Source organism: Epinephelus lanceolatus, chromosome 13 (genome assembly GCF_041903045.1).
Source record: "Epinephelus lanceolatus isolate andai-2023 chromosome 13, ASM4190304v1, whole genome shotgun sequence".
NCBI classification, from domain to species: Eukaryota; Metazoa; Chordata; class Actinopteri; order Perciformes; family Serranidae; genus Epinephelus; species Epinephelus lanceolatus.
Genome location: NC_135746.1, coordinates 41,261,201 through 41,278,938, shown reverse-complemented (window position 1 = coordinate 41,278,938; position 17,738 = coordinate 41,261,201). Strand labels below are relative to the sequence as shown.

At 38.6% G+C, this 17,738-nt stretch overlaps 1 protein-coding gene across 1 annotated transcript in view; it reads right to left on the bottom strand.

Moving 5' to 3' along the window:
- Positions 1-8,052: 8,052 nt before the first annotated feature.
- emilin1a (elastin microfibril interfacer 1a) overlaps positions 8,053-17,738 on the bottom strand; it is a 53,842-nt gene continuing 44,156 nt past the window's right edge. The window contains exons 9-12 of the mRNA XM_033648886.2: positions 14,605-14,730; positions 14,409-14,426; positions 14,175-14,309; positions 8,053-10,633 (exon numbers count right to left, since the gene is read on the bottom strand). Coding sequence (XP_033504777.1) covers positions 10,314-10,633; positions 14,175-14,309; positions 14,409-14,426; positions 14,605-14,730 — 599 coding nt within the window. The 3' untranslated portion in view covers positions 8,053-10,313. The remainder of the gene's footprint in view (positions 10,634-14,174; positions 14,310-14,408; positions 14,427-14,604; positions 14,731-17,738) is intronic.

The window sequence follows — 17,738 nt, the reverse complement described above, 5'->3', positions numbered from 1 at the left end:
TTTTGGCAATACTGTATAGATACACAGAATGCAAATATTGTTTTTTTTAATCATATGAATTATTAATATTACAAATATAGATAAGACTTTTGGTAGCCTTAAAGAACACTAAAATCAATTGTTTTTCAGTCCACTAGATACTTTTTGCTAAAATAAAAATGATAAATGTAAGAAAAACAAAACAGATATAAAGATTTACTTTGGGGACATGATTTTTAGTTGATAAAAGGTAATTAATCATAATATTTTGCAATATACATTACACCAATACTCAGCAAATTGCAAAACATTGAAAATTGCAATAACGGTGAGGCCTCTGATTCCAACCCCTACTCTTTACTAAAGCCACTGCATTCTTTACCAGTAGATCTGGACACTTTCATCCAACTGAATCATGTTGCACTGTATCTCTGGATTTCTATTACTATGCACCTCCAGAGGCTTATCATCGTCATATGATAGCAGATGGGTTCCGAAACTGGTGATGATCTGTCACTTCTATGCAGACTTTTTATTATTCAGCTCTCTCACAATTTTCAGATTTCAATTTCAATAAAAGTACTTAATTTAAATAAAGTATTAAATCTATCAAATATATGATACTCTTCTCTCCCAAAGTCTTTTGTTTTTCCAGAACCCACCATCTGCACATTATATGGTGAATGGTAATGCCTGCAGCTGCTCACCTTTACCCTCACTGTCTTGGAGCCTCAAGTCAGCATGGCTCTGGGCCAGCAGTGTCACTATGACATCATTGCCCAGCTCAGCAGCTAACATGACTGGGGTGCGGCCCCTCTTGTCCTGCATGTTGGGGTGTGCTCCCTGGGAGAGAAGGAAGCTGACCAAGTCTGTAAGGAGTGGAGAAACAGTCAGGACATTAAAGTGACTTTAAAACAATACTGATTTTGGTTTGCAGTACATTTTATGAACTGTTGGATTTCTCTCACAAACATTTTGGACTGTAGCCTTGTGCATTCTAATAATTCCTGGATATCATCAAGTTACTGTACAGCAGGAACTCAAAAATGTAATCCACAATATTTAAGAAATACCAAGAAACAACTAATTTAACATAGGAATGCACAGTGTCTAAGCTATGTAAATACCGTCTAAAGCCATTGCTTTCAAATGTTAGCCACTACTAATTATGACTTATTGCTCCAGCAGGCCAGGGCAGCACCATGTCTTAAATGGAATAATGTGACGAAGTAAAGCAGAGGCCCATCACCCTGATTGTTGGTTGAAACTGCCACGTGAAGCACCCCTGTGCCGTCCTTTGGTTCAGTGAGATTGATGAGGTTTTCCACCCCAAGGTTCACCATCTTCTCTATCTGCACCTTATCCCCTTCATGGACGCACTGCAGCAGGCGGTAGATCTGAAGGACCTGCAGGCGGCCCACTGCTACTTTGCTGCTCATCATAGGGTCACACAGGGGTTGCTGGGAAAAAAGAACAACCCATATCACTTTATGACCAAAATGCAGTGATAGAAGAGGTACTCAGATCTTTTAAGTAAAAGTATCAGTGCCACAGTGTAGCAATACTGTGTTACAAGTAGAAGTCCTGCATTCAGCATTTTATTTAAAGGTCCAGTGTGTAGGATTTAGGGGGATATATTGACAGAAATGGAATATAATATGATAAGTAGGTTTTCTATAAGGTGTAATCACCTGAGATTGCTGGTCAGTGTGCTGTGCAGTGTACTTTTGGTCCCCAGACTTTGCTGTGGAGTGAACGCTCTTGATTTTCATGCTACTCTTTGATACAGTCAGCTGCAGATGAGATGCAGCAGCACAAAGAAGGAGAAACTCTCTGCTGCAAGGCTCCAAAATAACTTCAATTTGTCTCTTCTGCTTTAAAGTGGTGAATTTCCAGCTCACAGCAACTTAATTCGACAGTCTCTGGCTTTTGTTTGATATGTAGTGTTGGCAAAAAAAATTTTGCTGAACATTTCCGAACCATCTTTATTGCCGTTAGCTTGTTTACATGACTGCCGCTGTCACACTAAACGTCCCACTGAGTCTGTTCAAATTTTATTTGGAAAAAAAAAAAGAATCGTTGAATATTCATAATAAACAGCTGAGTCTGAGTTTGTTTTGGAGAGGAAGATACCTCTGTGGATAATGCAGCCCCCGGTAAAAACAAAACAAAAAAAAAACCTTAACAAAGAACAATGAGGGAATTCTAACCTGGAGTTCCTGCTTGGCACATGAGAGAAGTTTCAGCTAGGTGCAATCTGCAGTCCTTAGCGCTAGCTAGACACCACTAAATCCTACACACTGTTTCTTTGAGTAAAGGTACAAAAGTATTGGCATCAAAATATACTTAAAGTACCAAAAGTAAAAGTGCTCATTATGCAAAATGGCCCATTTAAGAATAACACATATAATATTATTGGATAAAAGTTATTGATGCATTAATGTGTTACTATAATGTTGCAGGTGGTAACGGTTTTTACCATACACTCTGCTAGGTAGCTTGTAAATTTTGCCAAGGGGTTAATAAAGTTTTACTTTATCATCATTTATTTGTTAATTACTATTTGCATTATTTATCTGAATCTGCCATTAACTAAATTAATAAAATAAATGTAGTGAAGTAAAAAGTATAATATTTCCAATTAAAATGTCATGGAGTACAAGTATAGAGTAACAGATGACAGAAAAACTCAAGTCAAACACAGCTGCATCGCAACCAGCTGTGGTACAGTACTTGAGTAAATGTATTTACTTAGTTATTTTCCACCACTATAAATATGCAGGTATACATGCTAATGGCTAGGGTGAGAGCAACTGTGCAGCTTTTATTTAGGTTGGTTTTTACATAAGAAGTGGAGAATGGGGTTGGTTGTCACATGGGTTTGTTATCACATTCATTAGCTCTCGCTCCCTAGAGGATGCAGTTAAAAAATTTTGATACAGAAATTTTCTGACTTAGGGTCAGAGGTCACCTAAAGGGTCATTTCAGGAGTTAGAAACTTGGCATGAGGTGAGATGACTTTTAGTGTTTAGTGTAAAAATGTAAATATACAGTTCTATATTTCTCTTCTAGACTTTCACACAAGGGGTTTAGAATAAAACAGTTATACCATTAAATTGTATGAAGGGTGAGCTAAAGTTAAGACAGTTTTTTTTTCTGAGCAAGGCTACAGCTAGTTAGCTAAGTCATTCCCATCCCAGTAGGGGACGACTCACATTCTCTATAGGGTTGATTGTCATATGTTTTTGTTGTGTTCTTTAAAATGTTACATAAGGATGAAAAATGCACTTGTAGGAATGATTTACCTGCTTATGTTCTCTCCATACAGGATGAGTATTAGGTTGTTGCATTTCAATGAAAATTTTTAATGAAATGTAACTTTAAAAAAAAAATTAAAAAAATAAGACTGCTTTCATATTTTATTTTCCCCATTAAAAGAACACAGGGACAACCAACCCCACGTCCCAAGTGCAAACAGTGTATTTAGCAGTCCATATCTTTTAAACAGAAAAAGCTTAAAGATCACTTCATTCCTGATATGTTATTTCCATGGCCTAATCAATATTGGTGTATATGAGCTACTGTCTCTCAAAGCCAGAAACCAGAGAAGGAAGTCTCAAACTTGTGATGTCATATAAAGTCTGGAGCTGCTCCACAGACAATGAACGGGAGACTGATTTAGTGGACTAACAGAATGTTTTATTCTGTTGTTGTGTTCTCAGCTCTGGCAAAACTCTTTGATCAATTGATGGTACTCCCCATGATCCACCCTCTTTTTTAGGGTGTCATGTACCCACACAGATCTCCGTTTCCCTGTGCCCAACAAACTATTTGCTGGCAGCCTCTCACCCTCACCCAGAGCTACTCCTCAGCCTGAACAATTTAGGAAACAGCTACTAATTACTGTGAAATAAATAAAATGTGTGACAAAGGGGTGAAGAAAATTCCGAGATAAAATGCATGTTTATTGAACAATAACGGATATACAAACACATGGCAACCCCCGTACACCTTCCTAACATCTGTGCCTATGAGGTGAGTACATTACATGTTTGATTTGAATGTTTATGGAGACGTGAATCAGTCTAGACCGGGAACCCCCAAACGAAAAACGGGGTTCGTTTTCAAGACGTTCATGCAATGAATGTCTTGGTCCAAGGCTAGGAAATAACATGAATGAATGTTGAAAATGGACATAGTTCCCCCTCAAGGACACATTTTTTGTGAGATTCAAATTAAAGTAAAAAGTGTGACAACCGACCCTATTCTCCCCTATTGTCCAATTGTACTCACTCATAATGTGAGCTCAGCAAACAGCACATGGGCTGTGTTGATAGTTGTCACTTAACAACAGTCTGCGGAGCCATTCTAGTGAGCAGTCAGTCCAACAAACCTGCTTTGGTTTGTTAGCGCACAAATTTTCACATTTATTCAACTAAAACAATCAACTTTTACCTCAATTTAGGTCCAACAGAGACCACAGTCTGTGACCTCTAGACACATTTTCATAAATCTAAGAGACTTTTAACGTTACTTTACCTCCAATACATAGAATTTTCAACCTGTCAAAACCATGGCAATCTAACGTTGACGTTACTTGCGTATGAACAGTACTTCACTGCCACTTAACCCAGTTTGTCCCTTACTGAAAGCTGTTACACTTTTACCGCTGTATTAAGCAAGAAAAATGACCTCAGTTTAGCTCAATAACGCTGTATAAATAAAACATTTAGCGGTATAAACACTAAATTTGAGGCCATGGTAGACCAATACACCATCAGCCATCATTATACCCACCCGGCAACGTTAGATTAACGTTAAAGGAATGACGTTAGCTAGCTACCCTGTAGTTCCTTGTTTGACACGCGCTCCTTACCGTGCTGAAAACTTGGACAAAAAGTCCGTGCACTGTTGTTCACATGATCAGCACGTCAAGACAGAGAGGACAGTCACACTTACAGCGAGTTTCTCTTCTGAGTCTTCACCTTATTATAAAGCACAACATCTCACTTTGTGTGAGCCGGGGAGAGGAAACAAACTCAGCTCCATGGCAACGGAACGCGTGAAAATCCCGGGAAGGATTTTGCAGGTGGTTTTGGTGGTGTCTGATGCTGCCTTCAGGGGCTGGTGATGAGCTCGGTAATACGACGATTGTGGCACCAAATACAACTGCAGCAAGAGAAGGTGTACGTTACCTGAAGCATATCATATTCTTTTTTAATTTTTGATAAACTAAACAACAAAAATACACTTAAACTGAAAACAATTAACATAATGGGGAGGCGTTACTTAACACCAGTCACATTTTGTTCCCTAAACGTCACATTTCAGCAACATTCAGGTGTACCAGAAATCCCTGAAAATAGTAATCAACACATTCTGCTTGTGGGGTGAAACATCATTTTTAATTTGGAAAAAATAAATAAATAAATAAATAAATAAATAAAATTAAAAAGAAAGGGGGAAAAAAAGAAGAAAAAAGATTTATTGAATATTTTGGTCTGCTATCATTTTTTTTTTAAAACTTCTAAACCTGCTCTGTGCCAGAAAACAGCCTTGCTCCAGACAAGAAGTCACAACTTCAAACTATTCAAAATGTGTTAAAAGCCTTCAAAATCTAAAACTGACAGTAAATACTGATAACATTGATGTCAAAATGTAGTTATGATTGTCTTTGTTTAAAAATATGAAGTTTTTGTGAAAATTATGGCCCTTCGCAGATGTGTCAGATTTTTACAAAAACATGATTTAATCAGGCATAAAACAAGTTAGCGTTATCCCAAGGAATCCTGTCTCACTTCCTGGTTTCCAAAAAGGCAGGAATGCTGCTTAAATACTGGTAAGCTTTCTATTTTTTGATAAATTCATTAAATAGTACTGCTGTCAGGTATGTCTCAACCTTAACCCCATAGCCCTTCTAAATCCAAACTAAATAAGAATTATGGTTGAAAATGAATATTTTGACAAACTTTACCAGAACTCTTGGCAACTTTGAAAAATTAAATGTCTACCCACAACTGCTGTAAAACTTACAAATATATAACTTTCCGTCAATTCTGTAAGAGGTTGACTCTGTCAGATCTTACCTCTGACATGCATCATGTATGCTATTTAAGAAAAAAATAAATCTCTGGGAGGTTATAGTCCAGTCAATATGTGCTTTGACTCAGAGAGAATTGCAATAGTAACCATTCAGGGTTTTAAAAATTATTCTATATATATATTAAAAGTACACCATTATATACTAAATGGATCAAAGTAAATTTAGGGGTTGACATTTGGGGCCTTTGTGTCACATCATCACACCAAGAAGTGTGAATCTCTGCCATCGAATGAGGGGGTTGGTGTCATCTGTAAAAGGACAGCCCTTTGTTTCAGTGTTGTCTCACAACTTTTTGTACCTTGAGCACATCTGTGTCTTTCTGAGGATTGTGAACATCAGTCCCTGCTAGTCTCAGTCCATCCCCCAACAGGTGTATGAAACGTGTTGTCATTATATGACAGAAACTCCTGCTTTTTCAATCTCAGTGACATAGCTGATGTGAATGAAACCTTCCAGCCAGTCTTTGTATTCCTCTGTACAGGCACTATACTTTGTAGATAGCTGGCTGCTTTACCCATCAAATATTATCACCACTGATTGCCCATAATGTTTTCAAACATAACAAATTTACGTTTCCACTATTGCACCAAATGTTTTTCCTATCTTCCAGGGTAGTCTGTGGAGGAGAACCCCTCATCTAAGACCTACAGGATGTCTCTTTCTAGCACATCACCAGGAGGCAAAGTGTCCCAGATTGCTTTTGCATTTTATGAAAATTTAAATATACTACTTTAATGTATTGAAAAAAAGATAATGATAATAAGACTAAAGATGCCTAAAGATGTGAATAGAACCAGTAAGCCCACAAACATTCCATATCTCCAACCCTTCATGTCCCCTGTGCCAGGATTCCCTACATACGTGTCAAACTTGAAAGGCTGATGACATTATAGATGCTAAACATATGTCTATACAAAAGAACTTATACCCAGTTTAGATGCAGATACATCCATACCACGATTGACCCTAAAATCTTAAAAAGACACCAAATGTTTTGGATAGGTTTGCATAGACATTCCAATATTAACACGATAATACCCAAACCGTGTTACTGTTAAATGTTAAAAATTTGCTTTTGACCTTGAAAAAGAACATGTTCCACTAAATCCATGAAGACCTACTGTTCGTATATGATTCAGAAGGGTATTTGGACCAATAAAATGTTCTCCTGGTTGAGACATTTTTTGAGTTAGATTAACTGGACTATAAGCACAGGGTTTAATAGTCCAGATGTTGATCTTATAAAGTATATTTTCCCAGCCTGATTGAAGAGTAAAAACTCCAACCAAATTGTCCAAATTGTCATGAATGACTGATAATCTAACCCATAATCACAGGTTTCTGACAGCACTGGATTGGACTGAATACTAGTCTGTCTGGGGTCCACACAGAATTACAAGCATAAACACCATGTGCATGTATGTCCCATGTCATCATGCATCCTTACATCCTTAAGTAGCATAGGTGGAATTACCAGTTCTTTGCCCTTGACCGCTAGTGCATAGATCAATTTACAAAGTCTTGGGCATGACTTTGTTTTTGTGAGTGACAGTGGAATGACAGTACCTGAGTGCAGAGAGGTTTATTAAGAGGCCTGTGATTCCTCTAAATAAGTAATGAATGCACAAAGAATGGCAGATGTGATATTTCTCCAGCAGCAACATCACAGCTATGAGGGTAATGATACTGAACACCAGGTGTCACTGCAGTGCAGCATAAGACATAACTTTTCATGCATCTTCTTCAAGTCCTCGGCTAAAATTAACCTATAAAGTCAGGAAAAAGGGATGTGAGAGTTCTAAGCTGGGCCAAAAATAAAAGTCAACCCAGCTGTGTGTATCTTTGAAAGCCAAAAAAGTGCCACATTAAATAAGTCTAAAGCAGGCTAAACAGTTTGCAACGACTGGCACACACTAACACATTTAATAAAGGAACACAATCCAAATAAAGGTGAGACTGTTGACATCAGCTGTGTAAAAGTGGGTATCTGTATTTGAGGCACACATGTGGCAAAAACATACAAAACATATACAATACCTGACAGGTGAAGTGGTAAAAATCTTATATGGGCTAAAAATATTTACATTCCTTCAAGGTTATACAACGCATAAAAACATAAAATTACATTCCCATACTGAACACTAAAGAAAATGTGAAAAGATATGTATTGTGAACAAACCCTGATATGCTGGTATCAATCCATTCATCCTAATGTAATATAATGCAATATGTGGCCCAATCTGCTCTGCTTTTCACAGGTTTGAGGTAAAGATCTAAGACTGTTTTCATGCACTCAACACATACTATTATCCAATTATATTTGTTAAAATCCATGTTAGTGGACACTTCTCATTTTCCAAGATAATCCATCAACCTGACAGGTGTGGCATATGCTGATAAAACAGCATCATTACTACACAGGTGCCCTGGGATGGTCAGAATAAAAGGTCACTCTAAAATGTGTGCAATTTGGCATGCTGACTTCAAGAATGTCCACTGGAGCTGTTGTCCATGTACATCAACAACAACAACAACGTTGATTTTACTACCATAAGTGGTCTCCAATGTAATTTCCTTCAATTTTGCAGTACTTCCAACCATCTTCACAACCACAGATCACGTATAACACAGTGCATTCTCATCCCAAGTCACCGCTTTGTCAGTGGCCTTTCACATCTAAATATTACACGCTAGGTATCCTTATCTGCTGCTGACGTTCTGGGCAATGGGAAACAAAAGCACATGGTTAAGTTTAGAAAAAGACATCATGGTTTGGCTCTACATTCACACAGTAAGCGAACACTGGGCTGACAACTTCGGAACAAGAACGGGCTGTGTAGCCACACTAGCTCAGCATGTCCACATCCAGTTCACTTCCAAGAATGTCTGAGACCAGCCACCCGAACAGCTGATATTACTGATATTACAATTTCTGCACAAACAGTCAGAAACCGTCTCATGAAAGCTCATTTGTATGCTTGGTGTCGTTACCAGGGTATTGACCTGACAGCAGTTTGTCATAGTAACTGACTTGTGCAGATGTGAGGACGGTTGGATGAACTGCCAAATTAAAATAAATCTATCGAGTGCATTAAAGAAAGTCTAAGATCTTTGAGTGAAACCTGTGATAAATCGAAGCAAAAACAAAAATATTGTGGTTAAATTTTTGTTCAGTAAAATCCATTCAAAATTATCTACAAACTTGATATCATGCACGTGTTATTCCGGAGACATTTTAATTGAACTTCTATAGGCAGGAAGTGTCTGCGTATACATGAAAGAGGTGGGATTTGTAGCATAGAGACAAGGGTTCAGCTTCATTATTTGTTTTTGTTAGCTTTCCACAAAAATTCCATTGTAAGATAGACTGATAGTAACAGCTTCATAACTTTACTTGATCCTCCACCAACTTTGGATGGCCCTTATTAAATCAGAGGGGGAAAAAATCCCCATTCTTCCTCCAGGCCATCCTCCTCCTCCCCTCATGTTTCTGGGCATAGCTAATGTCCTAAAATGGTCTTATTGTTTTGCTGCTGTATGATTTATAAAATCCTGTGGTTTCTCGAATGAACTGTCAGTGACTTCATTTGTGTATTTCCTTGTAAAGAATAGTGGTTTGGACTGTGTCCCCTCCGCCTCCATCACTCTGCATTTTTTCCAAGACAACTGGCATTCAGCATTATGTTGCTGGGAATCTGCTTGTGGTCAAAATGAAACTGTGAGCATGAAGGAAAGAAAACTAGATTAGAAATGGGAAGAAATGGTGTGTAGTAACCTCTGAACATACAGTATGATATGCTGTGGGTGGATTACATGCAAAAAAAAACAAAAGACTACCCACATCCTTAATCTTCTATCATCTTACCAAATGTCCTTTCATTAACACCAGACCTGAAGGCTGTCTTGATGGAACAGCATGATATATGGAATTATAAGATAACCCTGCAGAGGCTTTTATCTGAAGACAACAAAGAATAAAAAAACACAATGACTCTTTGCACAAATAGTTTTTCTTAAAGCTGTGAAACACAAAAATTATCGTGGTTGAAAAGGATTCCTTTCCTTCTTTCTTAGCACATAATGTAACATATTTTTCTCCTTGCTGAATGAATCAGTCCAGGTAATTCAGTTATTCGCCTGTTCAACCAGCAGCTCTGTCTCTAACAATCCAGCAAACAAATTAGATGCTCTCATGCTGAAAGTTTCACCAAGAGGTTGAGACTACATCCAATCAGATGGTCTCGTACAGCAGCATGCCACTGAAGATGGTCAGGGGTTCAGAGGAGTAGGCCAGTTTGCCAGTGACAAGGTCGATGCAGACTGTATCCCCTGCCTCCAAGGGCAGGATGATGTTGAAGACAGCCAGAGCCCCAGGGATGTGTTTGGCCTCTGCCATGGGCTTCTCCAGGCCTTCAGGCTGATACCCAGCTGAGTCCACTCGGGCCACACCAGTGTTGGACTTGGACAACACAGCCTCGATCTTCATGTTCTTATGGCCCGTAAGGATGCCGCTGAAGAAGTACTTCCCACTCACTGGAGCTGTGAAATACCCTGGAAGATGAAAGCAGGTAACATGGAAGACTTAATATTATGTATTTGCTGGGTCATGAGGAGCTCCTTATTTCATCAAAAGTTTGCTGGGATTCTTGTTGCTAAGTAGCTTTCATAAACTTTGGAGGTCAATTAAATAATTACAGTTGAATCACATTAATAGACAATGCATGAAAACAATATTTTAAAAGGTCAGATTAGATAGTTTTGTTTTTATATGCCAGGTTTTATCTGGTCAGAAAATAAAGAAAATGGTTATGAAGACTTAATTTTGCCATCAGTAACTGTGTTCACTGACAGCTGTTTACCTGATCTGGAGAACAATTCATCAATCAGAGAAGGATGATAAGGCTCTTTTCTGTGCTGGCTACCTCCCTACAGTCATGAAAAACAGCAACAGCAAAATGGCTACAGGAGTGCATCAGTAGCTGAGTGGTTACAGCGCATGTCACATTATCGCATCGTCCCGGGATTGATTCCAGCCCTTGGACCTTTGTTGCATGTAGGGTTGCAACAGTATGAGATTTTCACTGTACAATAACCATCTCAGAAAATATTGTGGTATCATGTTATTACAGAATTTTATTATTATCAGTCAGAATGACCCTTAGAGGAATAAGAAACAGAAGGGTTTTCTTTGGCTAAACAAACATTTTATTACTTAATTGAGTGTTTTTGCAGAACATTATGATGTCACAGTGAAGTTGACCTTTAACCATTTGGATATAAAATGCCATAATGTCACCATTTTATCCTATTAGACATTTGTGTTAAATTGTGTCAAAACTAGTATATGAATTCCCAAGATATTACCAAAAACATGCTATGTGAGGTCACAATGACTTTGATCTTTGAACACCAAATCTCATCATTTCATTCTTGAGTCCAAGTGGACATTATTGCCAAATTTGAGTAAATCTTCTCTAGCAGTTGTTGAGATATCACATTCATGAAAATGAGATGGACGCAAGGTCACAGTGATCTTGACCTTTGACCATAAAATTCTAATTAGATCTTTGTTGAGTCCAAGTGGACATTTGTGCCAAATTTGAAAAAATTCTCTCAAGGCATTTCTGAGTTATCGCTTTCATGAGAATAAGATGGACATGAGGTCATAGTGACCTTGACCTCTGTCCACCAAATTTTAATCATTTTATCCTTGAGTCCAAGTAATGCCTGGTTTACACTACACAACATTTTTGTCTGTTCTGACAGTCACTATGTCAGATTAGGCGATTGTTGAGTCATAAAACAGTGCCATGACTTGGCCAACAGACATGACAGACTACACAATGGTCCACACCAATCATTCCCGGTCATCTTTCACAACATGTGTGATGTCATCAGGTTATTCTTGTCCTGTTTTTATCATTATTATTATTACTATTCACGTGCCAGCCGAAAGGTTGTTGTAGTAATGTAAAAAGTGCCACCAGAGGGCAGGTGGTACATTTGAAGTACCGCATGCAAATATGCAAGTCACTGAATCCTCCACAACAAGTTCCTGAAAATGTTTCACAATAAAAGTCTGTTTGAAAAATTAAGAAATTCTCTCAACCAAAGTTATGAGGGGCGTTTAATTTTATACAGATACAGGAAATGTAGAGTTTGAAATGATGGCGCGATGCATTAACTTTATCAAGACAAATGGGAGTGGATACAAAGTAAAAATATAAAAATACAGAGGGAATAATAAATAACGGCCAGTTTATAATGTAGCCTTTTTCAAATGAAGCTGGTACCCTCTGCAGGTCTGGTGAGCAAAAGCCCAGCCACTATTTTTTAATTTTATTACATTATGTCCATCTTCATTATGAAGAAGTAACATTGTTTACTAGCTTGATGCTAATGGTAGCACTCAGCGGGTTGATAAAGTGCCTCTGCTGTTTCACCCCATCCTTTTTCCCTTTTTACTCTGTGTGGAAACATCTCTAGAGGAAATATCAAAAAGGCTGGGGTGTTGTTGTACAGTTATCCACAGCAGTAGATCGCTCTGTGTTTCTACTGGTCAAAGCGACGGCTGTGACGAGAGCAGTCGTGAACGACAAAAAGAAAATCAAACATGCTAGAATTCTGTCAGGATGTCGTGAGGCGTTCCAGACGTGGCGTCAGTTGTCGTCTACTATGACACACTACACGAGATGAAATGATGGATTATCGCGTACAACACTCATTGTCGTTCACAATCCTGTACGACGCTGTGTCGGGCTATAATCAGGCTGATATCATGTAGTGTATACCCTGCATAAAGGATTGAGCCAAATTCGGAGAAATTCCCTCCAGGTATTCCTGAGATATTGCGTTCACTGTTTGCATGGCTATTAGGGGTGTAACAGTACACAAAAATCTCGGTTCGGTACGTACCTCGGTACACAAGTCACGGTTCGGTTTTTTTCGACACAGTAATGAAAAAAATAGACAACTATTAAATATCTTTTACTTATTGGTAACCTCATTAAAACATACCACCACAGCAGTTAACTCTTTTTACACAATTTTTGAATGAAACAAATATATATAAAATCCTGCTTTTTAACATTGTTTGAATGAAAATAGAAATATAAAAGTGAAAAATAAAATCCTGCTGTTTTTTTAACACATTTTTTGAATGAAAAATATAAATATAAATTGCTGCTTTAACAGTTTTACTCAATTAAAATAAAAAGTATAGTGCAGCTGGTCAGCTTTAAAGCCTGCTCAGATTCAGTTTTACTAGGAACTTACTTAGCTTTCCCACTTTGTTAAAGTGCAGTAAACAAAACATGCTTGTATCTAAAGTGCAGCTTAAACAATTTTACTCAACTCCAATGGCGTTGATTATTTCTTTAGCACGATTGTCAGGGAAACGCTCTTTCTTTTTAAACGACGATGATATCGTAGTTTGCACCAGATTGCTTTTTCTAGTCATGCCGGTTAACGTTCAAACTCGGGTGGTGTCGCTTTAGATGCGTTAGCACGTTAGACGTGTTTCCAAGTACATACCCGACCGCTGTTCTGCAGTGTCGACACAGCTTTTGTCTTGTCAACTTGTTTATTTCCATCTTCGTATTTTACCCTGAAACCAAAGTGTTCCCAAACGGACGACTTAAGGTTTGTGGGTGGGTCTTCAGGTTCGTCAGGCTCACTTGCCATGTTGTCAAAATGCGAGAATGCGCTGCACAAAGTGAAAACGGAGATTTATGGGACTCGGTCCGTCACTCAATTATGTCCGTCGGGGAACTAGATATTTTAAATGGTTCGGCTCGCAAAAACGGAATTAAAATAAAACAAAATAAAATAAAATAATATCCTGCGCCCAATAATTCGGTACAGGGTCGTGCCGAACCGGAAGTCGCGTACCGAACGGTTCGACACAAATACATGTACCGTTACGGCCCTAATGGCTATGGTGATGGATAAAATACATTTATTTTATAATTTGGGTGAACTGACCCTTTAAGTTCACATGAAAAAGACTTATTTTTCCTTGGTGTAATTTTTAAAAAAGACAGTAATACTCTTGGCAGGCACCAGTTAAAATTCCAACCAATCTAAAGCTTACCTGTTCTGGGATTGTAGACATTATTTTCATTGACAAAGACCTCATTGAACACTATGGTTCCTGCGCTTCTCATTGGACGAGTCAGCGCCGCAGAGAAAGAAAGGCGTGGAACGTGTGCATCAGACCCTGCAAGACCTGATCATGGTGGAGAGAAAAAGAGTAGGAATTAGTAAGAAACAAAGATCAAACAGTAATAAGTGCTTTGATCTGCTGGTTAGTAAGAACAAAACATACCCTGTTCGCCTCTGAGACCTGAGAAGTATGAAACACAAAAACATTGAGTTAATCATCCAATTGTATCATTCTTTCTGTTTATTTTTTATCCCTATCAGAATGTATCCACAGTCGACGTGAAGAAAGACAGATCAAAGATACACCTTGTGATTTAAACAGTGTAATCAAACTCAAAGACAAAGTTTGTTGTCTTTACCTGGGGGTCCAGCTGGTCCCTGCTTGCCCTCTCTACCTGGGAGTCCTACCGTCCCTTGGGGTCCGACAGGACCCTGGGCTCCGCGCTCACCTCTCTCTCCTTGAGGGCCCGGGAGACCAGGTGGACCTGGGGTAGAAGGATATTTGATGAGACATCCCAGCTGGGAAACACCCTTCTGAAAATCCTCTTTACCAGTAACTAGTAGGTTTAGAGTATGACAAACCCCCCCCAAAATCTTTCAATTTTTCTTTTTAAAAAATCTCATTTTTCAAAGTCTCATGAAACCTTCAAACCACAAAATACAGACCTCAGGCATTCAGACAATGTATGACTTTCACAGATACATAATACAATTTGCAGAAAGTGCTCACCATCCAGTCACCCAAAAAATGCAATTCACACAGAAATCTCCAAGTGTCAAAAGTTTTTGATACCAAACCATTGCCTAGATTTTTCTACAGTGTTCTTAGAGGTCTTGATGTCTTAATGTGGTATTTTGGAGGGATTTTGTGTGGTCATAAATGGTCACAATTTGCACCAAGTCTGTGATGGCATCAACCCAAAAATTGGTGCAACTCATGAGACGTATTTGAGGATGGGAATGGCATCATATACTTTCATCATAATGTTCTAAGCCCCTATGCACTCTAAACTCTTATAGTTCGAACAGGCGCTAACCAATCACATTTTAAGAACTTGACACACTTGAGCTGCATCGCAAATTAATCTTCTGCTTCACTTCCCTGCTTTTAGATAAGTATACCACATCCATGTGGCATATACTGTTGACCTGCTATATCCCTCTTAAGATCCCATGCCTCCTAGAAAAGACAAAATGGAACTATATATACAGCTCTCATACCACTGTGGTTAATTATAATAAACTATAATGATAAATCATATAATAAAACAATATCTTTATGCAGGCATATCCTGTCAAATTTAACCATCATTGTTCTTTGCTTGTAGGTCTTAGCATGTCCAAAACTTGGTCCACAGCCAGATAAAACACTGGAAACACTGCATTTTGTGTGAAAAAGAAACTGGCCCATTTGTGGTGCTTACAAGATTAGATTCTTAACCTCCATGCCTGCAACCAAAGAGCAAGCATAGGAAGAAGAGTAATGTTCCAGTTGATCATTTGATTCTTGGACCCTGCAATCTACATGTTGAAGTGTTGTTGGGAAAGATACTGATTTTTTTGTCACTCTTGATGAGCAGATCAAAAACGTGTTATGTGAGGTCACAGTGACTTTGACTTTTGACCAACAGATTCTCATCAATTCATTCTTGAGTCTAAGTGGATGTCAGTGCTAGATTTGCGGAAATCTCTAGGTGTTGCTGAGATATCACATTCACGAGAATGACAAATGGGAGGTCAGAGTGACCTTGATCTTTGACCACCATATTCTAATCTGTTCATCTTAAAGTCCAAGTGGACATTTGTGCCAAATTTGAAGAAATTCTCTCAAGGTGTTCCAAAGTTATCTCTTTCATGAGAATGGGATGAACATGAAGTCACAGTGACCTTGACCTTTGTCCACCTAAGTCTAGTGATTTTCTCCTTGAGTCTGATTGAAGGACAGTTGGACATACAACGTAATGAAGTGTTGTTGGGAAAACTACTGAACCCCCCCCCCCCCCTCCCCCATCAGTGTGTAAGTGTGCATGTGGGTGTTTGTCTCTCCTGATGAGTAGGTGGCACCTTGTATGGTAGCCTTGGCCACCACTGTATAAATGAGCTGTGAATGGGTGCATGTTAACTTGTGTTGTAAAGCCCTTTGAGTGGTCGCTGAGACTAGAAAAGCCCTACATAAATGCAGTCCATTTACTATTTACAACTGCACAACATAAACTCTGAAAAACAGTAATGCTTACTGGCATAGCAAGTGTTACTCCAGTGCCACCAATAAAGTTCACATGCAGCATGCTAGAGACTGCTACCAACATTCCCCGTCTGCTGCAAGGACAAGGCGTGTCCACATGATTTTTTTAGTTGATGTGAATCTCTGAATAAATAAATGTATGGTTTGCCACCAGAAGTAAACATCTGCATAGCTTGGAACCTGACATTTTGAAAAATAAGTGTATTGATCGTTCATCATTTTTAAAATAGATTTTTTTTTTTTTTTTTAAATTAAATATTAGTTTTTATATTTCTTATATTCCAAGATTCCAAAAAAAAAAAACAACAAAAAACTGACAGTTAGTGTCAGTTAGGTCAGCAGTTGCTTGGTAGGCTAATTAATTCATCCACTGTCAAACAGCCAAAAATATGGATTTATTTCCTAAAATAAGTTTTGAATTGAACTATGAATGGTCATCAGAGGAAGATGAGGGAAAGGAGAAGCTGAATCCATCTGAGCACACATCCAGGTTTGTCAGTGTTTCATCAGCGGAGCTCAATGACTTGGAGAAAAGCAACATACTGTCAGATCAGAAGGCAGAGTTGGCTGTGCCTGTGAAGCGACAGTCCACCATGCAGTCACCAGAGACTTATTTCACCGGCTCCACAATTAATGGAGATAAATGTGTATAAAGAGTAAGTGCCTGGCGCACCATGTCTGCATTACATAGCAACGGTGACAGCGGAGTCCTGAGGGAACTATTTTTGTTGGCGGAAGACAAATAAAATGCTTAAATTATCTATTTTGTCCTCATTTTTCAACATTTCTTAATCAGCCTTGCTTATTTAACTGTTGTATAAAAGCAATATCACACTCGAGCTCGTGATGTTGTACTGTGATATCGTCACGGCTGTGATTGTCTTTGGCACTCGGCCTGCGGCCTCGTACAACATCACTCCTTCTCGTGTGATATTGTTTAATTAACTCCCCAAGAATTTTGAACCAAACACAGAGACTAACTAGTTCCTCTAAAATGAATTCTATAAACATGAACAGTAAGCCAAGAAAGCTAAGACATTTAACCTGGTGTGCCTTAGGATGTACCTTTCACCCTCATGTTTACTGAAACTTCTCTTTCAGACAGATTGCAGACTTTATAGGCTCTTTAAGTGATGACAGACTGGATTCTTTCTTTGGTCTATTTTTCCCTGACCTTGCCTCCCTTCGGCTGAGTGCTATCTCTTGTCCAAAAGTCAAATCCCATGCCCTCTGTCCACTGCAACTCAC